This window comes from Helianthus annuus, chromosome 17 (genome assembly GCF_002127325.2).
Source record: "Helianthus annuus cultivar XRQ/B chromosome 17, HanXRQr2.0-SUNRISE, whole genome shotgun sequence".
In the NCBI taxonomy this organism is placed as follows: domain Eukaryota; kingdom Viridiplantae; phylum Streptophyta; class Magnoliopsida; order Asterales; family Asteraceae; genus Helianthus; species Helianthus annuus.
Window position 1 is genome coordinate 82,374,799 of NC_035449.2, and position 22,428 is coordinate 82,397,226.

Sequence of the window (22,428 nt, forward strand, 5' to 3'; positions counted from 1 at the left end):
CTTTTGATAAAACAACAAATTGGAATGTTGCCCTCCTATGGTTTTCATAACTCAAATGAACCATATGCGCAACAAACAGTGCATGTATAACGTGTGGATTTACCAAGAAATGAAATGGATCAATATTTGCTGCTATGAAAGAAATCCTCATGGTATGATGACTATTAGAGGAAGTAAAAACACGAAAGTCAATTCTTTATAGGCAGAAGTCAGAATTGTAACGAAAGAAATATAAGAGCTTTATCTGGAATTTCGCGTGATAACTATTGTTAAATGACATTATCAGAGAATGCCGAATGAAATGAAATGAAATAGGGAATTTGCAAAACTATATGACTTCTTTTGTAGTGCTAATAATTATGACTCAGGTTAGACTATGCACCGATGTTTGTAAAATATTGTTCCAACGTATCTCAGCGATATTTTGATTGTTTGTAAGGTCATGTGGCAAAGTGCCGATTTTTGATTTAGGAGTTCTTTTACTGATGGAATTAGTGTAGGTATCATCGTGCCTAATTTATATTTTTTCAAAGATCTTGCCTTTGGAAGTCGTGTGTGATAAATTTCGACATCTGTGGATGTATAATTTAAGTTTCATGTGTTTTCTTGTGCATTAGCACAACTTTACCGGCTTCTTACTGGCGTTAGTAGTTTATGGTAACGTATTGGAAATTCTTATATTTTTGATGGTGTCCCAACTTAATGGGTTTCCAATATTATTTTGTTGCACGAGTTACGAGGTAGATGATCAAACGAAAGAATGTTTGACATCAAAATTAAAGATATATATGCCAGAGATTCCTGATAAAGAAATCTATATACATATGCTTGTGCTTTATTCCTAATTATCAATTGTTATGGCTTTTAAAATTTCTTATAGATATATATATATATATCTATATAATCATATATTTCACATGCTGTAATATACATATCCTTTATAAAATCAAATGTATTTATCAATTTCATATTTCCAAGGACCAGTCAGAAATCTGGTTAAGATATTATTTAGGGAAATCTTGTCACTTTTTTGACATATCATATACCTCGTCTTACCCGGTACTCGCCGGAGAGGTAATCTCAGTATATCCGGACAAACTGGAGAGTCTGCTACTCTATACCCAGTTTTATCAGAAAAATTTTCTATTTCCCATAAATAGTATCTTTTCAAGATTTTGAAGGTGTCTCTTTTATTAGGGCTTTTTATCCAGAATCAAGAAATTTGTATTCCCATAACATATCTTATTCTAGACCAAATAATATCAATAAGCAAGAATAAATAGCAATTAAATGTTATTGCCTGCTAGTCGTTATTCTTATTGAATACCAATTATACTTCTTTATACATAAGTAATTTTATCTTGAGGCTTATATTAAGACAAAATTCTTAAGTTCGAGTCTAAATATCATTCAGAGTGCTATCAGATAATATTGAGTTTCTAACTTTCCGTTTAAGCTTAGGTATTATTATAACACCTATTTGTGTAAACAAGTGGCTTAGCTTATACTAAGGCATCTTTTCTTATGTTCAAGTCTAAATACTATCAGATGTGCTACCAGTTAAGTTAATAGCAATTTCCTAACTCTTATATTTAAGCTTAAGTATTGTTATCACAACACTTATAGGCTTAAAGCAGTGGCTTAGCTCTGATACCACCTTCTGTCACGACCCCCGACCCCATCCTGACCGGAATCGGTGCCGTGAGCAGTCCAGTGGTACCGGTGATTATTTTGAAAAACCTTGCAGCGGAAATTTCATCAGGACCGTGAGTTAGGAAAAATATCAGAGTTTAGAAACACCGGATTTTATTTCAAAAGATGGAATAAACTCCATGTTTTACAAGGGTAGCTTTTAATAAAATAATTATTTCTTAATTTGAAAATAAGCCACTTCTTGAAGTCCTTCAGTGTCGGATCCAATCCTTACTCCAATCTATTGTAATTACCTGAAACGCGTTTTAAAAAGATTTTGTCAGCGGGAAATACTGAGTGAATTATTCATTTTACTGAAAACGACAGATTTGTTATAATTCACAGTGATAAGATCTTTTACAATGTATCCTGATATCAACCAACTACCCACAGTACTTTACCACTCGATCCATTGGCCCTTACGTCCAATGGTATCTGTGATTATGGTCATATCACCCAATGGCTGCCCCAATGGTGACGATTATCAAGTAATGTGCACAATACCCCACATACCGGCTGTAACTTGGTGATTCACATAAACTTAATCACTGTAAGTTATAATTCTGGAAAATAATTTGGAGTATTGTAAACAGTCACAAACTGTGATCAAAGAATTTATAAAAAGAGAATAACTCACAAATCATCATGCAGGATTGAGTTAACAAACTTCTTGATTCTACTTCTTTCGATAATTAGGCATGTACTTTATTATTCTGGATCTTCTGATGATTTAATAGTTTGTTTGATTGTAAGGGTGTAGTTGGGAGTGTTTTTGGTGGTTTAACAGAATAGAATACGTGTTGGTGTAAAACCCAAATCAAACCTTAACGGTAGTCATGAGATTCGAACCTTAACGAATTTCACAAAAACCGGGTTAATGATCAATACAGCAGTTACGATAATTTCCCGAGATCAAATTCTCACAATGAATGACCAAGTGCAATACTTCAACTCATTTATCAAAATGACAAACGACAAAGTATAGTACTTCAACTCGTATATCGAATTATCGACAACGACAAAGTACAATGCTTCGGCTCATTTATCGGATTACCGACAAACGATAAAGCATAGCCCAATGTGGGCGGCACTTAGACATTCTTTGGACATATTGATCCTGGAAATGAATCGTAATAGCGATCGAGTAATTGCCCCGATTGCGGCAGAATTTCGAGATTATGTGGGTTTTTGTAGTATTTCGACGATATCTCGTTGCCTGAATTGAATTTGCTCGTCGAACCAACGCAGGAAATCAAGTGCCAAACTCCTCTATTTATACTGGAAAAACGGCGCGCTCGCGTGTCACGACAGGGAAACCTGGTCCTGGCGCGTGGCGCGAGAGGTCACTTTTAATATGAGGTGGCCACGCGTCCCAGTAGCTTGGGTGAGTCGACGGTTCGAGAAAATTCGATTTCTATCGAAAACTGTTTAGATAATACTAATTAGGAAATACCCCCCCTGAGTTTTAGGGGCCCTGATCCTAATTTCGATTGTTCTGAAAATTTTTAGGGGTCATGCAGTATCACTTGGGGGTCTCAATTAGGGTTTCCTATTGGACAAAATATAATAAGAAATAATAGTTTTGGTGAGAGTTGTTACAGTATCCACCATGCTTGTTTCACATTACATACGTTTCGTTACTTAAACCACTTATCCAAACAAACCACCAATGTAAATTTGCCCATGTCTAAACCAAATTGTCAAATGTCATTGTGAAAACCATGTCAAAATGTCTATGTCAAATGTCAATCATGTAGTGTGTAAACAAAATGTCATGTATGGCAAGTGAAATATGTATCTACTAAACCATAGGTGAAAATGCACAAAACAAGGTATTGAAGTAAAACTCAGTTTAAATCAACGTTATGTTTTGTGGAAATGCATGCTACACTGAATACAAACATTTATATGGTATTGTAAAAATGCATACATTCAAGCCTTGTGACTGTGGTGATAAACCTTTAAACAAATTAAAGGTCTATCGGTTTTTATGTTTAAATCGAATTCGGTCATTCCTTCCATCCAAACATACCCAGGATGTCAGGAACGGGAGTTGTCAATTCCTATGGTACCACTACCTACTAACGAGCGGCGTGATCAAAGTTAATGAATGTATATGGTCCCACTTAAACAAACCAAATGTCATACCCAATATGTAACCATATGATGAAAAACAAATGCACTAAGTATGATGAACATACATAGCGTGAAAAGGTAATGTAAACAATGTACTAAGTATGCGCTAAAAGAACATACGTAGCATAAAATGTCATGTAAAACGATGTACTAAGTATGCACACAATGGACATACATAGCAAGAACACGATGAAAGCATGTATTATATGTGTACTATTGAACATAACAAGCATATGATATGAAAACATGGAAAGCATGAAAGTAACAAGTAGGCACATGTGTTTCACCCCAAGATGTTTGAAAAACAGTAAAAGAGGGGTACTATGTACTCACTTGAGATTGCTTAGAAGTCGTAGGATAACCACCAAGCAATGCTAGAAGATCACGGAAATCAAACGGCACCTATATAGGTATCTACATTAATAAACGGACCTATCGGAGGATCGGGTAGTACGAGGGTTCGTAAACCAAATAAGTAGGGGAACTTATGTAATATGGTTTAACAAAGCCTACGTACTAAAGCGAAACCTATCCTAAGTGCTTTTGACCCGTTACGACCCGCTTAGGTAGCTTATGCTACTTTAACGCGTCGTTCGCGTAAAACGCGTTCGGAATGCCTAACTAGTCCTATGACAAGCAAGACATGCCTTACATGTTTAATATTGTTGTTAAATCAGTTTAGATATCAAAATTTATGTTGCATAGGCTTAAAATGAATTTTGGCGCAAAAAGGGTATTTTGGTAATTTACCTAAGGCATAAGAACTAATTATCATACAACTACTTAAACGTTGTGACCATAAGGTATAACCTCAGAAGGTTATTCCCTATACACTATGGTCACCTAAAATGTTTGGTCGGATTCTAATGATCAACCAAATGGGTCGGGTTTGAAAGCATAAGTGATTGATTAGATCGCTTACCTTTACGACCCTAAACAAGCACAAATCTAAAAGCGACGAGCTAAACATGCTGGAACATGTTTAGTAAAGTTAGAAAACAGGTTTGGTATATAAACAAACGGTTTTAATACCTTAGAGTAGTTTGGTTACAAAATACGCAAGAAAACGCATTTTGGCCGAAACTACGACTCGTCACTGAGCCTAGATAACGTGGTAATCCGTAGGTATAGTCACTAGGGACTATAACCATCGTGATTACGCTCACGTTATGAAGTTCAAACGAACTTCGCGTTGACCATAAACTGGTCAATGCAGAAAGTCAAACGCAGTTTGACTTTAACGCTAAAACGAATCAAAAATGCGAAAGAATACTTACAGAAGGTCCCCGCAAGATTTAACCCGATTCACTTTCAGGTAGGAAGTATACACTTCCACTTAGAAAGCTTTGAATCAGATCAAATGTGAGGAATATGGGCAAATGGGTTGGGTATTTATAGAAATGGTAGAACCGTTAGGATCGTTTCTCGATAATCGAGCTTAAATCTTGGCTTCCACTTGTGCCCATTGTTTTGCAATACAAGGGGCAGCTAAAAACCATCAAAATTTGCCCCTAGATTGATAAAAAACATGTCCAAGTTCAACGAATACCAGCTGCTGTTTCAGAAAATGGTTTTTCTGTTACCGGGCATCTCAGGCGGCCCGCTTCAGATATGCACATGGGCTCACGCGGGCCGCATGGCTAAGTATTCAGAAATTGCATTTTAGTCCCTGCACTTCAGAAACATGTATTTTGGCCCATTTTTGGCACGTTTAAGCCCCGTGAACCTCATTTCAAGGCTCTAAAATGAAGTTAAAGTTTAGGGAACTCAAAACATGCTCAAAAATATCTCGGATGTCGGTTCGTTTGGTCGTACGGTTGCGTTATTCGCTTAATTACGACGGAATGCACATAAGCGCGAAAGACGATCCAAATTGCGCGACGAATGGATTTTTCTTATGCCAAACACTAAAATAAAATATTTTAATGCTTGCATAAATTTTTGGATGTCCGGAAGTATTCAGAACGTAAGTTTTGCGCGAAAGTGCAAACTTATGCACTTTTTGACGCTTTTAGTCCCTGAATGACTCAAAAGTTTATTTTAGCACACCGAACCCCACAAAGCCTATTTCTAAGCTATGTAAAGGATATTTTGGGTGTGTTTAACTTATGGGCATGTTCCGGAATGTTCGTTACAGTTCAAATCGGCATACTTTCGCAGTTTATCAATTTTAGTCCCTGTAAGCGAATAGACTTGATTTTTTCATACCAAAGCCTTCAAAACTTATTTCTAAGTTATTTAAAGGTTATTTAAGGTATGTTAAGCATAAATTGATGTTCCGGAGTATTTGTCATGTTAATCTGATTGCTTTTACGCACCAGTTTGCGTATAACTCACAAGAAAGCGATATAGAGTTTGAAATCCAATAATATGAAAATCATCAAACACAAATAAACAAACATTGGGATCAAATAACTTTATTTCATTGATAACTGAATTGTTTACAATGATTACAAGCACATATGTCATAAGTAGGCCAGTTGAGGTAGGCCGTAGGGTGGATATGGGTTGTAGGGTGGGTTGGGCATCCACGGGTTATAGAACTGGTTGGACCAATGATTCGTTGAACGCCCTCTGCCGTAAGACCCGCGTCCCCTGCCACGTCTGCCCGACCGACCGCGGCACCTGCCGCCGGTCCGGTCATTATGCCGGTTCATGTCGGTTGGAGCCGCACGCTGTGTGGTGGCTGTGAGAGCCGATCCAGCAGCCTTGGAGGCATGTAAAGCTTGTTCGGCTTTGCGACTTTCAACTTGAATGATCTTGGAGCGGGCAGTGTAGAATGACGGTAATGGTTCCTGTTGTTGCAAGATGGTGGTAATCCCGTCATATTCTTCGTCCAAACCGGCAATCAACTAAAGCACAAGTCGATCACTGTCCACAGGAGCATTAACATTAGCAAGCTGGTCGGGCAAGACTTTGAGTTCTTGGCAGTACGCGGACACGTTCGGGAAGCCGTCAAGCCTTGTGTTGGAGAATTTATGCATAAGATGAATCGCACGGGCACTTTTGTTGTCATGAAAAAGGTTTTCGATGGCAACCCAAGCGTCGTACGCGGTGGCAGTCTTGTTAATGATGATGTGCAAGAGGTCGTTTGAGATCGTACTGTATATCCATTGCAAGACAATGGCATCCAGACGCTCCCAATCGTCCAACTGTTGGTGTTTTCGCTGGAAGAAGAGGTAGTTTCAGGTTTGCTTTTGATATGATCATACACAAGGAAGGTTTTGCAGTGAAGTTTGAAGAGAGTGGCCCAAGAGTTATATTGCCCGGACTCGATTTCGAGAGTAATAGGGATAAGAGTTTTGATGTTAGTGATGGTTGTAGCAGGGTGATTCTTGGATTCAATGGTGACAGGAGAGGTGTTGGTCGAACCTGTCATGGTGGCGGCAGAAGGTGATTGAGAGGAGGGGGGGGGTGAGCCGATGAGGGTTAGAGAGAAAATAGGAGAGGATCAAAGGATGATAACATGAAAGAATAGGTTCCTTGACCTTTCTCTATTGAATATCATCACTATAAACAATAAAATTGGTTCCACTATTTTTGGTACAGATAATCACAAATTGATATGCATTTACATCACATAATCAATGCCTAATATATACGCTATTAAATAGTCTAATTTGATAAGAATCTGTAGATGAGCAGGCTACGCTAACTGTAATCGTCAAGTTGGATTTTAGAGATATTATTATCTCTTTTTTTAGAATTGGCAAATGACGTAACATTATCTCTATAATATAACTACCCATCATGAAGGGAATCCTGATAGAGGTTTTGTGGTAATGAAGGTGAGTGTGAGTCAGTTCTTTATTTCATAATTTTCTTGATTTACCCGTACCGTTTCGAGCAGTACCATTTCGACGCGAACCATTTCAACGCGAATCGTTTCGACCAGTACCGTTTCAACGCGAACCGTTTCGACCCGTACAGTTTCGAATTGAACGGTGTCGACCCGTGCCGTTTCGAACCGGACCGTTTCGAATCGAATTGTTTCGACGCGAACCGTTTCGACCCATACCATTTCGAACCGAACAAAATTGCCCCTTGATGTACAATCTCTTTAAAAAACATTTTTAACCAACCTGAACCGAAGCCCATTCCGACCCGAAACCTGTTCTGACCCGAACCCGTTCCGACCCGAACCCGTTTCGACCCGAACCCGTTTTGACCCGTACCAAAACAACCTCTTTTTTAATTGACCCGTTTTGACCCGAACCCTTTTTAACCCATGACCTGACCCGACCTAACCCAACCCGTTTGCCAGGTCTAGCTTAATCTTAATTGTTGGATAAAAAAGCTAAAAAAAACAAGATTAATTCTATTATTTCCCATATTTTTAAAGTGTGCGAATCTATCAGTATTTAACATGTGTCTTGAGGTGAAAAGTATAAGTCTCAATATAGATTCACACCAGAATTATGCACAACATGGCACGACGTATATAGATAATTACACCACATATATAAATAGATATAAATAATTATGCACAATATTACATAACATATAGATATATATACACACACATACATACATAACGCATATTAATTAATTAATTAATTATTAACTAACTCTATAACAATTTGGAAGTTGGATGAACAGTAGAAATATAATATTTTAAATATTAAAATTACAAGTATGCCCTTAGTTATTAAATCTAGGCCAAACCAATTTACGATTTTGTCCCGCTTTAAAATTACGATTTTACCATCAGTTTCAAATTACGTTTTTACCTCCAGTTCAATATAAAATTATGCTTTTGCCCCCAGTGAAAAATTACGATTTTGCCCCGTTTAAATTTAATGTTTCTCCATTAGTTTTGTTTTCTTCCTCCGAGGTAATTGCCATCAGTTTCAAATTACGCTTTTACATCCAGTTCAAAATAAAATTATGCTTTTGCCCCTAGTAAAAAATTACGATTTTGCCTCGTTTAAATTTAAAGTTTCGCCATTCGTTTTGTTTTCTTCCTCCGAGGTAAGTTACGATTTTGCCCTCAATTTAAATTTACATTGTTGTCATCGGTTTTGTTTGCTTTCCCAGTCAAATTACGATTTTGCCATCAGTTTAAAATTACGTTTTTACCTCCAGTTCAAAATAAAATTATGCTTTTGCCCCAGTGAAAAATTACATTTTTCCCTTCGGTTCAAATTTACGATTTTGGCCCGTTTAAATTTACAGTTTTGCCATTAGTTTTGTTTTTCTTCCTCCCATGTAAATTACGATTTTACTCTCAATTTAAATTTACATTTTTTCATCGGTTTTGTTTGCTTTCCTAGTCAAATTACGATTTTGCCCCCAGTGTATAACTATAGCCAAAATATTAGGGCATAGTGTGAGGCAAGTGTCTGGAACTCCCCCATGGCCCAACCAATCTACGATTTTATCTCTGCTTTAAAATTAAGATTTTGCCATCAGTTCAAAATTACGTTTTTACCCGGTTCAAAATAAAATTATGCTTTTGCCCACAACTAAAAAAAAATACAATTTTGGACTCGGTTCAAAATTAAGATTTTGCACCGTTTAAATTTACAGTTTTGCAATTAGTTTTGTTTTTCTCCTCCTAGCCAAATTACGATTTTGTCATCAATTTAAATTTACATTTTTGCCATCGTTTTTCTTTGCTTTGTTGTTTCTTTTTTTGCCCTTTTCCGCTTTACGTATAAAATATAGTTATTATTGCGCGAAACTATTAAGAAAAATATTCGCAATTCAGTTAGTTGTATGAACATTCAAATATAGTGAGCAAATATAGTGAGTGTCATGGGTTCGAAGCCCTTCATGGGAAAGAAAATATTTTTATTACCTGCTGGTAAATAAAAGTTTGAGTATCTATTATTCTTAATAAAATTTTCCGTGATTTATTCCTTCTTCTTTTTTCACTTTTATATTGTTTTCTCTGTTTCTAAATTTTAATTTTTATAACCAACCGGTATGTACGGGTAAAACACCAGTAAGTACCGAACCGAACGGATACCATGCTCATCATGTTACAAAAGGAAACGAATCGATAACTTTCGAATTCCCCGCCGCGTAGCGCGGTGAATTTCACTAGTAAATAACTATGTAACATATATAAATAACTATGCTACTTGTTTATAGTTATATACAATTAATATTTGTTAATAAGCCATGGGAATGAAAAGTTGTTTTATGTTGATTCATCATCTCATTTCTTCTCATGGTGCCACGTTTAATTATCACTCATCTTTGATCTCCGGTATGAATCTTTCAGAGAGGAGAGAGATCATAAAATTATGAGAGAGAAAGATAAGAGGGACAATAGGCAAGCTACTAGCGGAAACAACAATGGTACTTAGGTTTCCGGTCACCACAACGGTGGTCGGGCAACCGTAACCCAAGTGGTTGCTAGGGATTCGATTTCCGATTTTGTCGACATTAGCAAAACTCGACGCTGATGGTAGTTATGTTATCTCCAGATTGACAAGGATGGCTGCAAGAAGCTCTGGTGAAACACCTTGGGTTCCGGCCATATTCCGGCAAAGTTTTGTCCATAAGGGTTAAAGCTTGCATGCTCCATTTTCGAGTAAACAGTGGTTGATTCGCCTTCACGTGTGCTTTTCCGACTAATAAGGTAAAACCCATATACTTTCCAATTATACAATCCGAATCAGGTGTCTAATGCTTGGTTCTTTCTGTTTGGACCATCTTGGTGTTGAAGAGCAAAATGTTCAATAGAAAGGCCTGATTTCGATAACCTTCGTATCTGCGCCTCTCTAGCCTTCATGCCTTTTAAAAAGGTAACCTTTATGTTAGGGTTTTTGTTCTATCCTCTGTATGTTACATAGGGTGTATACTCTCGCTTCTGGTTTTGGATTATGACGTCTGTATTAGCCGATTGAACTTGCATTTTGATGATTAGTGTTAATTTTTTTTTATTTCTAAGTTGTTTGTCGCCAAAAATGTTTGTGTTAAAAGATGATACACTCATTAATTTTATTCGGTTAGGGTACGACATTTGGGGAAAAATGCTGGAAAATAATTAAGCGATCATTGTGATGATGCTGATGGTCTTTGATAGAGTAGAATTGGTGTGTCTTCTCCTTAGTTATCAAAAGTGCACGCTTTTGGCGCCTAGGTGATTTTTCTGAGCAATGCACATTGAATTTGCTCCTACCTCCTAGCTAATTATAGCGCAGTTTTGTAATATGTAAATTCCTTATATTATGCAGTATTTATAGGCATATTATCTTTTAGCTTTGTTATATTATATATTAAATATATATATATCGGTTAGGCATACCATGTAAATAGGAGATATATATTCTAATTTGAATATGGTGATTTGATATAAGATTAGAACAGGGATTATTTATATTAATTATACACTATATTCTTATTACATTAGAACTCAATCAATTCTATATCAAATACACTTTCATTACCAACTGATTATATTACTAAAAATCCAGATCTCAGTTTGAATTCTTCACATCCACTATGGTTTTGAAGATTGATAATAAACTTTTGGTTTTCAAGTTTTACTATATATTACTTTATAACATCCTGGTTTCGAAGTATTTTTGAAAGATCATGTTACAAGTTGTAAAGGATGAAATTTTGCAAGAATGAGTTTTATAAAATAAAAACCATGGATTTAGTGTTCTTAAACCTTATTAAACAACATGTTAAAAGACTACAAAGTTTTACGAAACTTCAGGTTCATAACATCTTGTAAAATGCATATTTATGGCTATTGGTAAGTTGTGTGAAACTTGTTGCTGATTGATGATAATTTTTAAAAGAAAATGATATGCTAATAAGCATGGAAACCTCCATCTTTAAGGGGAAACTATGGAAAAATTTTTGTAAAAATTAAACACTTAGAAAAATATTTTCAAAACAAGTGTTTACAAGTAATTTTTGATCTTGGTTTTAAGTATAAAATTTGCCATAATTTTATTTATAAAAGTTACAAATATTGGAGGTTGATTTTTGATAATAAAAATCAATAAGGATATTTATTTAGGAAAATATATATTTAGATGTCACAAAATTATGTGCTACTTGTATATTGATTGTATTAGTTATATTAAAAATTAGGACTTGAAATAATACACCAAACCAAAATACCAAAAATTATAATATAAAATATTACTAAAATCACAAGAAAATAAATATATAATTTATACCCAAAAATTGGATAAATCGGACAGTGGACATATGGACTATATTTATATATATAATCCGGAAATAAATTCGTAACTTAACAAATGTGATAAATGGTATTTTCGAAACCAAAGAAACGACAAAATATGAATTTTTACAACTATTATAAAATATATCATATTTTGTCAAGGTAGAATTTTGAGGTAGAGAAAAATATATGTTTTCTTAAACAATTCAAAAGTATATTATCTTGTTGAAAACTAAAAATATATATTTTTCTAAGTTTAATCTTAAAAAGATATTAATTTTTAAGATATATTTGGAAATATACTTATTTTTGCCAAAGCAAAATTTATAGATATTTTTCTATAAAAATTCTCTTAAAATATGTATATTTTAAGAATATAAAGTGGTGATTTTTAATTGTATAAAAATAATATTCCAGAAAATTATACACAAATTTAAGTATAAAATACTTAACAAATACAAGAAAATACGTATTCCTATACGTATAAATACATACCGGAATGCACCACCGATACTTGGCAAAATACACAAATATAAGTATACCTATACTTGGGAAATACATATGTGAGAAATACATGATAAACCAAGTTAAAGATATATTATTTTTAACAATATTTCAAATTATTCGATAAAAATAGTTTAAGTTAAAATATTCCTATTTTAACTACTAATTATATAATTTGGAATTATATAATACATATCAACCGTATAACTCAAAGCATACTAAATTCCAAAAATAAGTCTTAATAAATAAATACGACTGAGAGTCGTTACACGACCTAAACGCCTAATAAAACATAGCACGTGTGTAGGTAGTTGTACGACCAGTGGAAAGGATCTTTGAGATACGAGACAAGCTACGCAAAACCGTGAGTTCATGTCCCCCTTTTCTTTTAACTGTTTTCAATTTTATAACTTACAGGGGTGAAATACATGTTTCAAATGTTTCAAACGTTTCAAATGGTATGGTTAGCTAAGGAATGAACTGTTAGATCATGTGAATTGGTAGGCATAACACTTAAGACCAGTAATATTTGAATAAAGACCGAGGGGCATGAGTGATAGATCTATTTGGGTGTTGCGAGCCCCACCCATGGATCCGAGAGTTGGTCCATGTGGTGACTATGTCATTCCAGCCGGGTGACCCGATACGAAATCCGCAAAGGTTCGAGCCTTCCTACGCCATTGCACACATATTAATGCCCTCGTGAAACATTAATTGATCTGTTCATAGATGCTTTCATACCGGATTAAAAGGAATACTTACAAATGTTTACAAGATTATTCGAGCTCACATACAAAACACATGAACTCGCTCAACTTTTGTTGATGTTCTCAAAATTACATGTATTTCAGTAAACAAGATGGATCTTGGGCGCTGGTGTTGTTTTCAAGATGTAAATATCAAGTTTAGATGTCATCCACTTTTGTTGGTTTGTAACTTAACCTGAGGATATGTTGGTTGAAAACTTAAACGTCTTGTGTTTGTAATATTTTTAAAACTTATGAATGGATGAACATCATTTTAATCATATAGTTGTTTATTATAATCGAATGCAATGAAAACTGATCAGGTCACACGTATACGCTTCCGCAAAAGTCAGGGTGTGACATTCTACCATCTAGGCCCGTAATTACCCATACCACCCATTAAAGTGGCGTAAACCATTCTAACAAGTCGTAATGGGTTAGAACACATATAGACACTTTCCAAATCAGAATGTAAGGTACACGAGCTCCTTAGCTCGTATGATTATTAAACCTCATTCTATCCGTTCTTCCGTTTAAGACACAATGTACACTAATCTTATAACAATCTGATACACTAGGAAGCACTTGAACTTTGCATACACGATTGAACAAGACATCTAGGCAACCAGTGAGTACATAGTCTCCTCTTTTACGTTTTCCAAATGTTTTGGGGTGATTCATATGTGCCTAAGATTTTTCCGAGTTTTCAAAACCACATATATGGTTTATATATACAATATGCCTTCAATTTGTGTGAAACTTGGTGGTGCGGCATTCATAACAAGGGTACGTTCATTAACTGTGGCCAAGCCGACTGGTAGTATGTTATGGTACCATAGGATTGACAATCCCGTTTTCAAATTTCCCGAGGTTTGTGGGGAAGTTTGGGGAACGACAGAAACTGTGCATTTGACAAACCCTTTGGTGGTTTGTCTGACGAGTCAACATAGGTTTGAATGTATTCACCATACGACTACACTTGTTTACATAAAACGATACTATTGGTTTACAAAGCATGATGATTGGTTTTAAAGATGAAGATTGGTTTTAAACATGATGATTAGTTTACACATACATGAAGATTGGTTTTAGACATGATGATTGGTTTATACATCCATGACGATTGGTTTCAAACATGATGATTGGTTTATACAAAACATGACGATGGGTTTTTAAGTATATATAAACCATACAATTTACAAGAAAACATTTTGGTTACTTACACGAGTTCACAAAGAAACATGGTTGTCGAGTTTCATGGCTACAAGGTTTTCTTTAAAATACCAACTTGCATAGTTCGTAAGACATAGCGCAATACAAAACACATTAGATAGAAGTTTGGTTACAAATTTCAGTTATCGACTTTCGTAGTCGGACGAGGTATTGCAATACAAATTATAGCCATGAGCTTGACCACAAAACCTATGTTACTCACTAGCATTCATTGTTGACAAAAATTTTCACAGCCGTTTCAGGTACGAATGTTTGATGATTGCACAAGTATGCTGATATACGTTAAATTATACATGTTTTTATACCCCAAAACACTTCCGTTTTAAGCATTTTTGACCGAAACCGCGACGTTTAGGTACCAAATTCGGTACTTTTATATTTTCAGGTCTTAAATGAAGAACAAAAGAAAAATCTAATGAAAAAGGACAAATTCTGATGCATTTCTAATAAAAAGAACAAAATTCTGATATGCCAGGTCTCACACGACCGCGCGACCTACGGCACTACCGTGCCAATTGCTTGATCTCGGAAGCACTGCCAATGCAACTTCCAGTGCCAATCTGATCCCGGGCTGCATGACCGTGCCACCCGCAGCATGACCGTGCCACTGCCAAATCAAGCTTTCTGATCAACATTCTGATGACCTCGCAATATCATGCGACCCATGGCATGACCGTGCCGTTCTAATGACCCAGGCAACTTGTCCACTAGTCAACTTGGCTGACAGCGAATCGGGCAAACTGACGTCACCCGATAACACCTGCCGCACGACCGTGCGACCATCGGCACGGTCGTGCCGATCATAAAAGCTTCTGTAAATAGCAGCATTCGCTACTGGTTCAAATGTTGGGGTTTTCTCCATGTTTCTTGGCGATTTCTGGGTTCTGAAGCAGTCCTGGTCAGACCCATTTGAAGCTTAAAATGGAATGGAAGCATAACCGATCCAATCCATCAATTCCTTGCTTGTTTATGGTACGATTCCTTGTTCTTGAACATGTATTCTGATCATTTTGCGAGTTATGAGCTGATGTTAGTTTATGTTTAATGTAGTATTATGTAATAGTAGTAATGAACTTGTTTCTTGAATAACCTTTATGTTGTATTCTTGTTTGTATGAAACCTTAGTACTTTTTCATGGTTGAATCTTCATGATTATATGACGAACATTTCATTGATGTCGAGTTCCTGATTATGTTTGATTATCTTGGATAATGAATCTGTGGTTAGTGGGATGGTAACTACTTCTTGATTAATCACTTGTTTGTAAACTTGTTTACACCATGAGACTCGAGAGGGGTATTGGTTTTATCTAAGATATATCTTATTTTGATTAAGAATGCTTTCTTGCACGTAAGGGTTCTAACAAATTATATGGTGTTGATTACATGTTCTTGCATGATGTTTATGATATATAAAAAAATTCGGATGTAAATAAGTAAATAAACAAGTAAATAGTTAAATAGATTTGTTTCGTAACTTGTGTGTGTGTATATATATATATAATAGTATTATTACTTGTCTTCTTATTTCTTATAATTATTACGTTCTTTATTCTGTATAATGCCTTCCTTTTTACTTACAGGCTAATGTCCACACCCCTTGCACCCGCTAATGCTGAGCTGGCCAACGAACCTGAAAATAACTTAAGAAGAAGTAGGCGGCTTCGCGAAAGATCACTTGTTATTGCACAAAGAATTGCGGACGCAATCGACGAACCAGTGATACTTTCTGACAGCGAAAGTTCAAAGGACGACAGAGGAAGCATTATGGCACAGGACGATCAGCCTTTAAATGAGACCGGCCGTCCAGGAGGAGAAGGCTTGCTACCGAGCATCGCCTGACCTACAATAGCAGCACCGAGTTTTGAAATTAAATCTAGTATAATTAATATGTTACAAAATTCTGTGCAGTTTGATGGGAAGGATCACGAAGATCCAGGTCGGCACATCGCATCATTTCGCGAAGTGTGCTCGACTTTCAAAATTAGAGACGTTTCTGAAAACACAATTCGTTTACAACTCTTTCCATTTTCTTTGCGAGACAAAGCCCGGTCTTGGCTTTTGTCACTTCCAGCAGGGTCCATCACGACTTGGAACGAGATGGCAGATCTTTTTATGCAAAAATACTTCCCGCCGGAAAAGAAAGCTAAGTTGAAGAATCGTATAATGACATTCAAACAGGACGAAGGAGAATCTCTACACGCAGCTTGGGAGAGGTTTAAAGATCTTCTGATCGATGTTCCACATCATGGGTTGTCCAAAAGACAACCTGTGTTGAACTTCTACCAAGGACTTAACTACGACCCACAAGAACGTTTAGATGTATATGCAGGAGGCGATCTTGGAACCAAGACACCCAATGAAGCCTATGAAATTATAGAGAAAGCTACCTTGAAGTCGAGTTCTCGTAACGGTGGAGTGCGAAATAAAGCATCATCTATTCCTGGAGTTCATCAAGTGGATACGTATACAGCTCTTGCAGCATAGATTGGAGCCTTGGCAGCAAGGTTTGATCAAGCTCAGAAGGTTTCGCAGGTACAATCATCATGTGAGCTGTGTGGTGTGTCACACGAGCCAGGTACATGTGAACAGGGTGTTATGTTTACAAGCCACGAAGAGGTGGACTATTTGGGCAATCAAATTAAAATAACCCCTACAGCAACACGTACAATCCGGGTTGGAGAAATCACCCAAACTTTGGGTGGAAGTCTAATTCCAATAACCAAAACCCACTCGGATATGCTCAACGTGCTCTCGCACCACAACAACCCCAGGGGCAATCCTTTCAGCCCCAGGGACAATCTTTTCAGCCATCAGGGCAAACCTTTCAACAACGTTATAATAATTTAGGTTTAGGAAGCACTTCCCAGCCACAAGCCTCTCAAAACCACTCAAAACTAGAGGAGATGATGGCACAGCTGTTAAACAACTCCAACAATGCCAATCAAATATATGGGAAACGATACCAGCAGCATGAGGAGCGTTTCATGGCACAAGAAGGGGAAATGCGAAGCCAGAAGGCTTCAATACAAACCATTGAGAATCAAGTCGGCCAATTGGCCAAGATGTTGTCTGAAAGACCCCAAGGTAGTCTTCCAGGTAACACAGAACAAAACCCGAGAGGGCACGTTAATGCAGTAATGACAAGGAGTGGTAAAACCACGGGACCTGACAAATCAGACTCACCACCAATCACTGAGACGGTCCAAACTGAAACTTCGGACGAGGTGCACGCTAGGCGAGTCCCAGCAAGTACAGCACAACCCCAGGAGCCAGTAGCAGATTACACTCCTCCAGTCCCATATCCAAGCAGACTAAAGAAGCAAAAGAATGATGAACAAGATAGTAAGTTTCTAGAAATGTATAAACAATTACATATAAACATACCATTCTTTGAGGAGTTGGCTCAAATGCCTAAATACGCCAGGTTCTTAAAAGACATCCTCACAAACAAGCAGAAACTTGAAAGCTTGTCTTGTGTGTTGATGAATGAAAACTATTCAGCCCTTCTTCAAAATCGTCTACCTGAAAAGATGGGAGATCCGGGCAGTTTTACTCTTCGCTGTCTCATTGGCAGCATGTCTGTCAATCACGCATAAGCTGATTTAGGAGCTAGCATAAATCTTATGCCTTATAAGGTTTTTGCTAAATTAGATCTGGGTGAACCTTCACCCACTAGAATGAGCATTCAACTTGCAGACCGTTCAATTAAGTATCCGCGTGGATTCGTTGAAAATATGCTTGTTAAAATAGACAAATTCGTGTTTCTAGTGGATTTTGTTATTATAGACATGGATGAAGACTTAAAAGTGCCATTAATACTTGGACGTCTGTTCCTCAATACTACAAGGACGATTGTTGATGTAGCAATTGGCCAAATCACACTCTGAGTAAATGACGAGCACATGACTTTTGATATTAAAAGATCAATGCAACATCCGCAAAGTCACGATGACATGCTTTACTATGTCGACATTGTCGATACTTGTGTAAGCTCTCATTTCCAAGCCACGATTAAGGAAATTGATACTGACACACATCTGTTGTGTGGGAACCTAGATGGCATTTCACAAGAGGGCCACACAGTTGAGCAGCCGATTTTCCAAATCGGTGAAGATGGTTCCCAAAGTCTAAGATCAATTTGTGGAGATTGACCGTGAAGTTGAAGAAAAGTCAAAACCTTCGGTTGAAGATCCACCATCTTTGGAGTTAAAAGAACTCCCACCGCACCTCGAATATGCATTTCTAGACGAGGAGTGTCACTTACCAGTCATCATTTCAGTATCTTTAGCAAAAGAGGAAAAGAGACAGCTTCTCGAGGTTCTAAAGCTTCATAAGAAAGCCATGGCGTGGAAGATTATGGATATCAAAGGCATTAATCCTTCTTTTTATACTCATAAGATTCTAATGGAAGACGATTACAAGCCTAGTGCACAGCATCAAAGACCTTTGAATCCAAATTTGCAAGACGTGGTGAAGAAAGAAGTAATCAAGTTGTTAGATGCAGGGCTGATTTATCCTATATCCGATTCTGTTTTGGTAAGTCCAGTGCAAATAGTACCCAAGAAAGGTGGTATTACTGTAGTTCCAAACGATAGGAATGAACTTATTCCTACCCGTACCGTCACCGGATGGAGAGTTTGCATCGACTACCGCAAACTCAGTGATGTCACCCGTAAGGACCACTTCCCGCTTCCATTCATCGATCAGATTTTGGAACGTCTGTCGGGGAAGTCATTTTTCTATTTTCTGGATGGGTTCTCTGGGTATTTTCAAATTCCTATCGCTCCTGAGGACCAGGAAAAGACTACTCTCACATGTCCTTTCGGCACATTCGCCTACCAGCGTATGCCTTTTGGACTGTGTAATGCACCAGCCACATTTCAGCATTGCATGGTAGCCATTTTCCATGACATGATTGAAGACTCCATTGAAGTATTCATGGAAGATTTCTCTGTGTTCGGGAGTCCTTTCAATCAATGTCTTGGAAATCTGAAAAGAATGTTAATGAGATGTGAGGAAACTAATCTTGTGCTAAATTGGGAGAAGTGCCACTTCATGGTGAAAGAAGGAGTAATTCTCGGACACAAAATCTCTGAAGCCGGGTTGGAAGTCGATCCAGAAAAAGTGGACATCATTTCTAAACTTCCTCCCCCTACCTCGGTCAATGCAATTAGAAGTTTCCTGGGTCATGCAGGGTTCTATAGGCGATTCATAAAAGACTTTTCAAAAATCACAAGACCTATGACCCGTTTGTTAGAAAAAGAAGCTCCATTTGTGTTTTTAGACGAATGCATAAAAACATTCAAACAACTGAAACAGAGGATTATTGAAGCCCCTATTTTAGTTGCACCAGACTGGGTGTTGCCATTTGAGATAATGTACGATGCCAGTGATTACGCAATAGGAGCAGTCTTAAGACAGCGAAGGGAGAAGCATTTTCGACCTATTTACTATGCCAACAAAACTCTACATGATGCTCAAGAAAATTACACGACTACAAAGAAAGAGCTTTTGGCAGTAGTTTATGCTTTCGACAAATTCAGGTCGTACCTTGTGTTGTCGAAAACAATTTTGTATACTGTCACACCCTGACTTTTGCGGAAGCTTGGTTATTGGTGTGACTTCTTAATACCATAACATTCAATCATAACAACGCTATATGATAAAAACATGAGATATTCATCCATTAATTAAGTTTAGAAAATACCACAAAATACTTGTCTGAAAACATCGACACCAAATTAAGTTACAAACCATGACATGTCTAACTGAGTTCATAAAGACTCCACAAAAGACTTTAAATAAAACCTGAGTTTAGAAACATGTATCCCGACCAGGAATAGGATACACCCCCTAAACTCAAAAACCATGGATAACATCTTTTATTCACGACGCAGCTTGAAGACACATGCATACACCTGCCAGATCCACTAGTTCCCTGAAATACATGTAGTTTATAAAAAAATCAACAAAAGTTGAGCGAGTTCATGCATTTTGTATAAGTATGAATAAACCTTTGTAAAAAGTGTATGTATGTATGTCTGTAAGTCCCGGTATGAAAGCAAACAAGGAAAAGATCACCAATAGTTTGCAAGGCCACTGATATATGTGACGGTGTAGGAGGACTCAAACCAAGCAAAGTTGTACCGGGCTTCCGGCTGGAAGACATAGTCACCCTATAGGCCACGCTGGTCCTCATGGGTGTGGGCTCACTACACCCAAATAGATCTATCACTCATGACCATCGGTCCTTATACGAGGATTAATGGTCCCAAGTATACGCCTACCAATTCACATTATCTATGGTTCTTTCCTAGGCTAACCATACCAATTGTATTTGTAGTAATCCTTTTGTAACATGTATTTCACCCCCGAAGTTAATAAACAAAACACTTTAAAGAAAAAGGGGGACATGAACTCACTGTATTTCGTCTTCAGAATCGTAACCCAAACTTCTTCAGCAAACCCGACTACCTACAATGTACTACTGTCTATTAGGCGAACGGGCCGTGCCTTAACTTAGAGTTACGTTTCTTTCATGTCTTCAAAATTATATTTAATATTTGGAATAATTGTTTACGCAATATTTCTGTATTAATACTTCTCAAGTATTTATTTTTGTATTTCCTTCCCAAGGATGGGGGTATTTAATACATGTACTTTTGTATTCTCGTATTGGTATTCTCAAAATAATATATTTTCAAGTCTCACTTTAGAAAATATATATATATATATATATATATATATATATATATATATATATATATATATATATATATATATATATATATATATATATATATATATATATATATATATATATATATAACTTATTTGTCAAAAATAATGTATTCCAAGAAAATATATATTTTTCACAAAAATCATATATCTTCTAAATATACTAGGAAAATATATTTTTATCTCCCAAAAATAATATATTTTCTTCTTGTTGAAAATATGACATAACTTGTTAGTATGTACAAAAATCATATTTTGTATCCAAAATAATATTTACTAAAAATATATTTGTAATGGTATTTTCCGGAATATTTCATAAGTTAGGTTCTTTCGTTCGGTTTCGCAATATTAAGTGTGTAACTTATATATTTATTGCTTGTGATCTTTGGTATTATTTTGGATTGTAAGTTCTTGGTATTTTTGTTAAGTTATATTACTTTACCCCAATATAACATAACTTATTTCATAAAGTATACAAATATTCACACAAGTGTGTTTAATATAAATATATATATTCTAAATGTATATTCATCCATTTTTATTTATAAAAATCAACCTCCAATATTTGTATTTTTGTTACAAAAATTATGGCAAAGTTTATATTGGAAACCTATGATCAAAATACACTTGTAAATATTTGTTAGAAAATATTTCTTTGAGTGTTTATATTTTTAGAAAATTTTGCTATAGTTTCCCATAAAAATGGAGGTGTCCATGCTATTTAAGCATATCATTTTCTTTTCAAAAATTATCACAACAATCAACAATCAATCCCTAAACAACTTACACTTACCAAGTGCAAAAACTATTCAATTTACATAACAACATGAACTTGATCTTTCACAAAAACTTGTAGTAACTTGATAATGTTTTTAGTAGGTCTAGTTATCCTTTAAAATGGGTTTATTTCTTTAAAAATCACATTCTTAAAGAATATAGGTGTTTACAACTTGTAAATATATTTTATAAAAATGTTTCTTGGTGAGATCTTCTTGTTTCATAAGTGTTTACACACTTGTTTTACCACTAAAAATAGTGTATATTTAAGTAAAAACCAAGATCTTCTAAAAATAACATTTTAAACTTGGTTCTTTTGGAAAACCATCCATAAATCTTAGATCCATAAGATTACTAGCTTACTTTGTTTATTATTTTTCAAGAAATCATCTTTTTATTCAAGTTCATGCTTATGTATGAGGATGATCTTCTTGTGTTAACACATAAT

The 22,428-nt window shown here is 36.1% G+C and overlaps 1 protein-coding gene across 1 annotated transcript; it reads left to right on the forward strand.

Annotated features, from left to right (window-relative positions):
• The first annotated feature begins 17,371 nt into the window (after positions 1-17,371).
• On the forward strand, positions 17,372-20,057 carry LOC118488860. Its single transcript, XM_035986265.1, has 3 exons — positions 17,372-18,026; positions 18,625-19,001; positions 19,350-20,057. The coding sequence occupies exons 1-3, from the start codon at positions 17,372-17,374 to the stop codon at positions 20,055-20,057; spliced, it is 1,740 nt and encodes a 579-aa protein (XP_035842158.1).
• The last annotated feature ends 2,371 nt before the right edge of the window (positions 20,058-22,428 follow it).

Coding starts and splice junctions, on each gene's coding strand:
- LOC118488860 (XM_035986265.1), top strand. CDS start 17,372: ATGGCACAGCTGTTAAACAACTCCAACAATGCCAATCAAATATATGGG. Junction 18,027..18,624: donor GGGCAGTTTTACTCTTCGCT/GTCTCATTGGCA, acceptor TTGACCGTGAAG/TTGAAGAAAAGTCAAAACCT. Junction 19,002..19,349: donor CTATATCCGATTCTGTTTTG/GTAAGTCCAGTG, acceptor GCCACATTTCAG/CATTGCATGGTAGCCATTTT.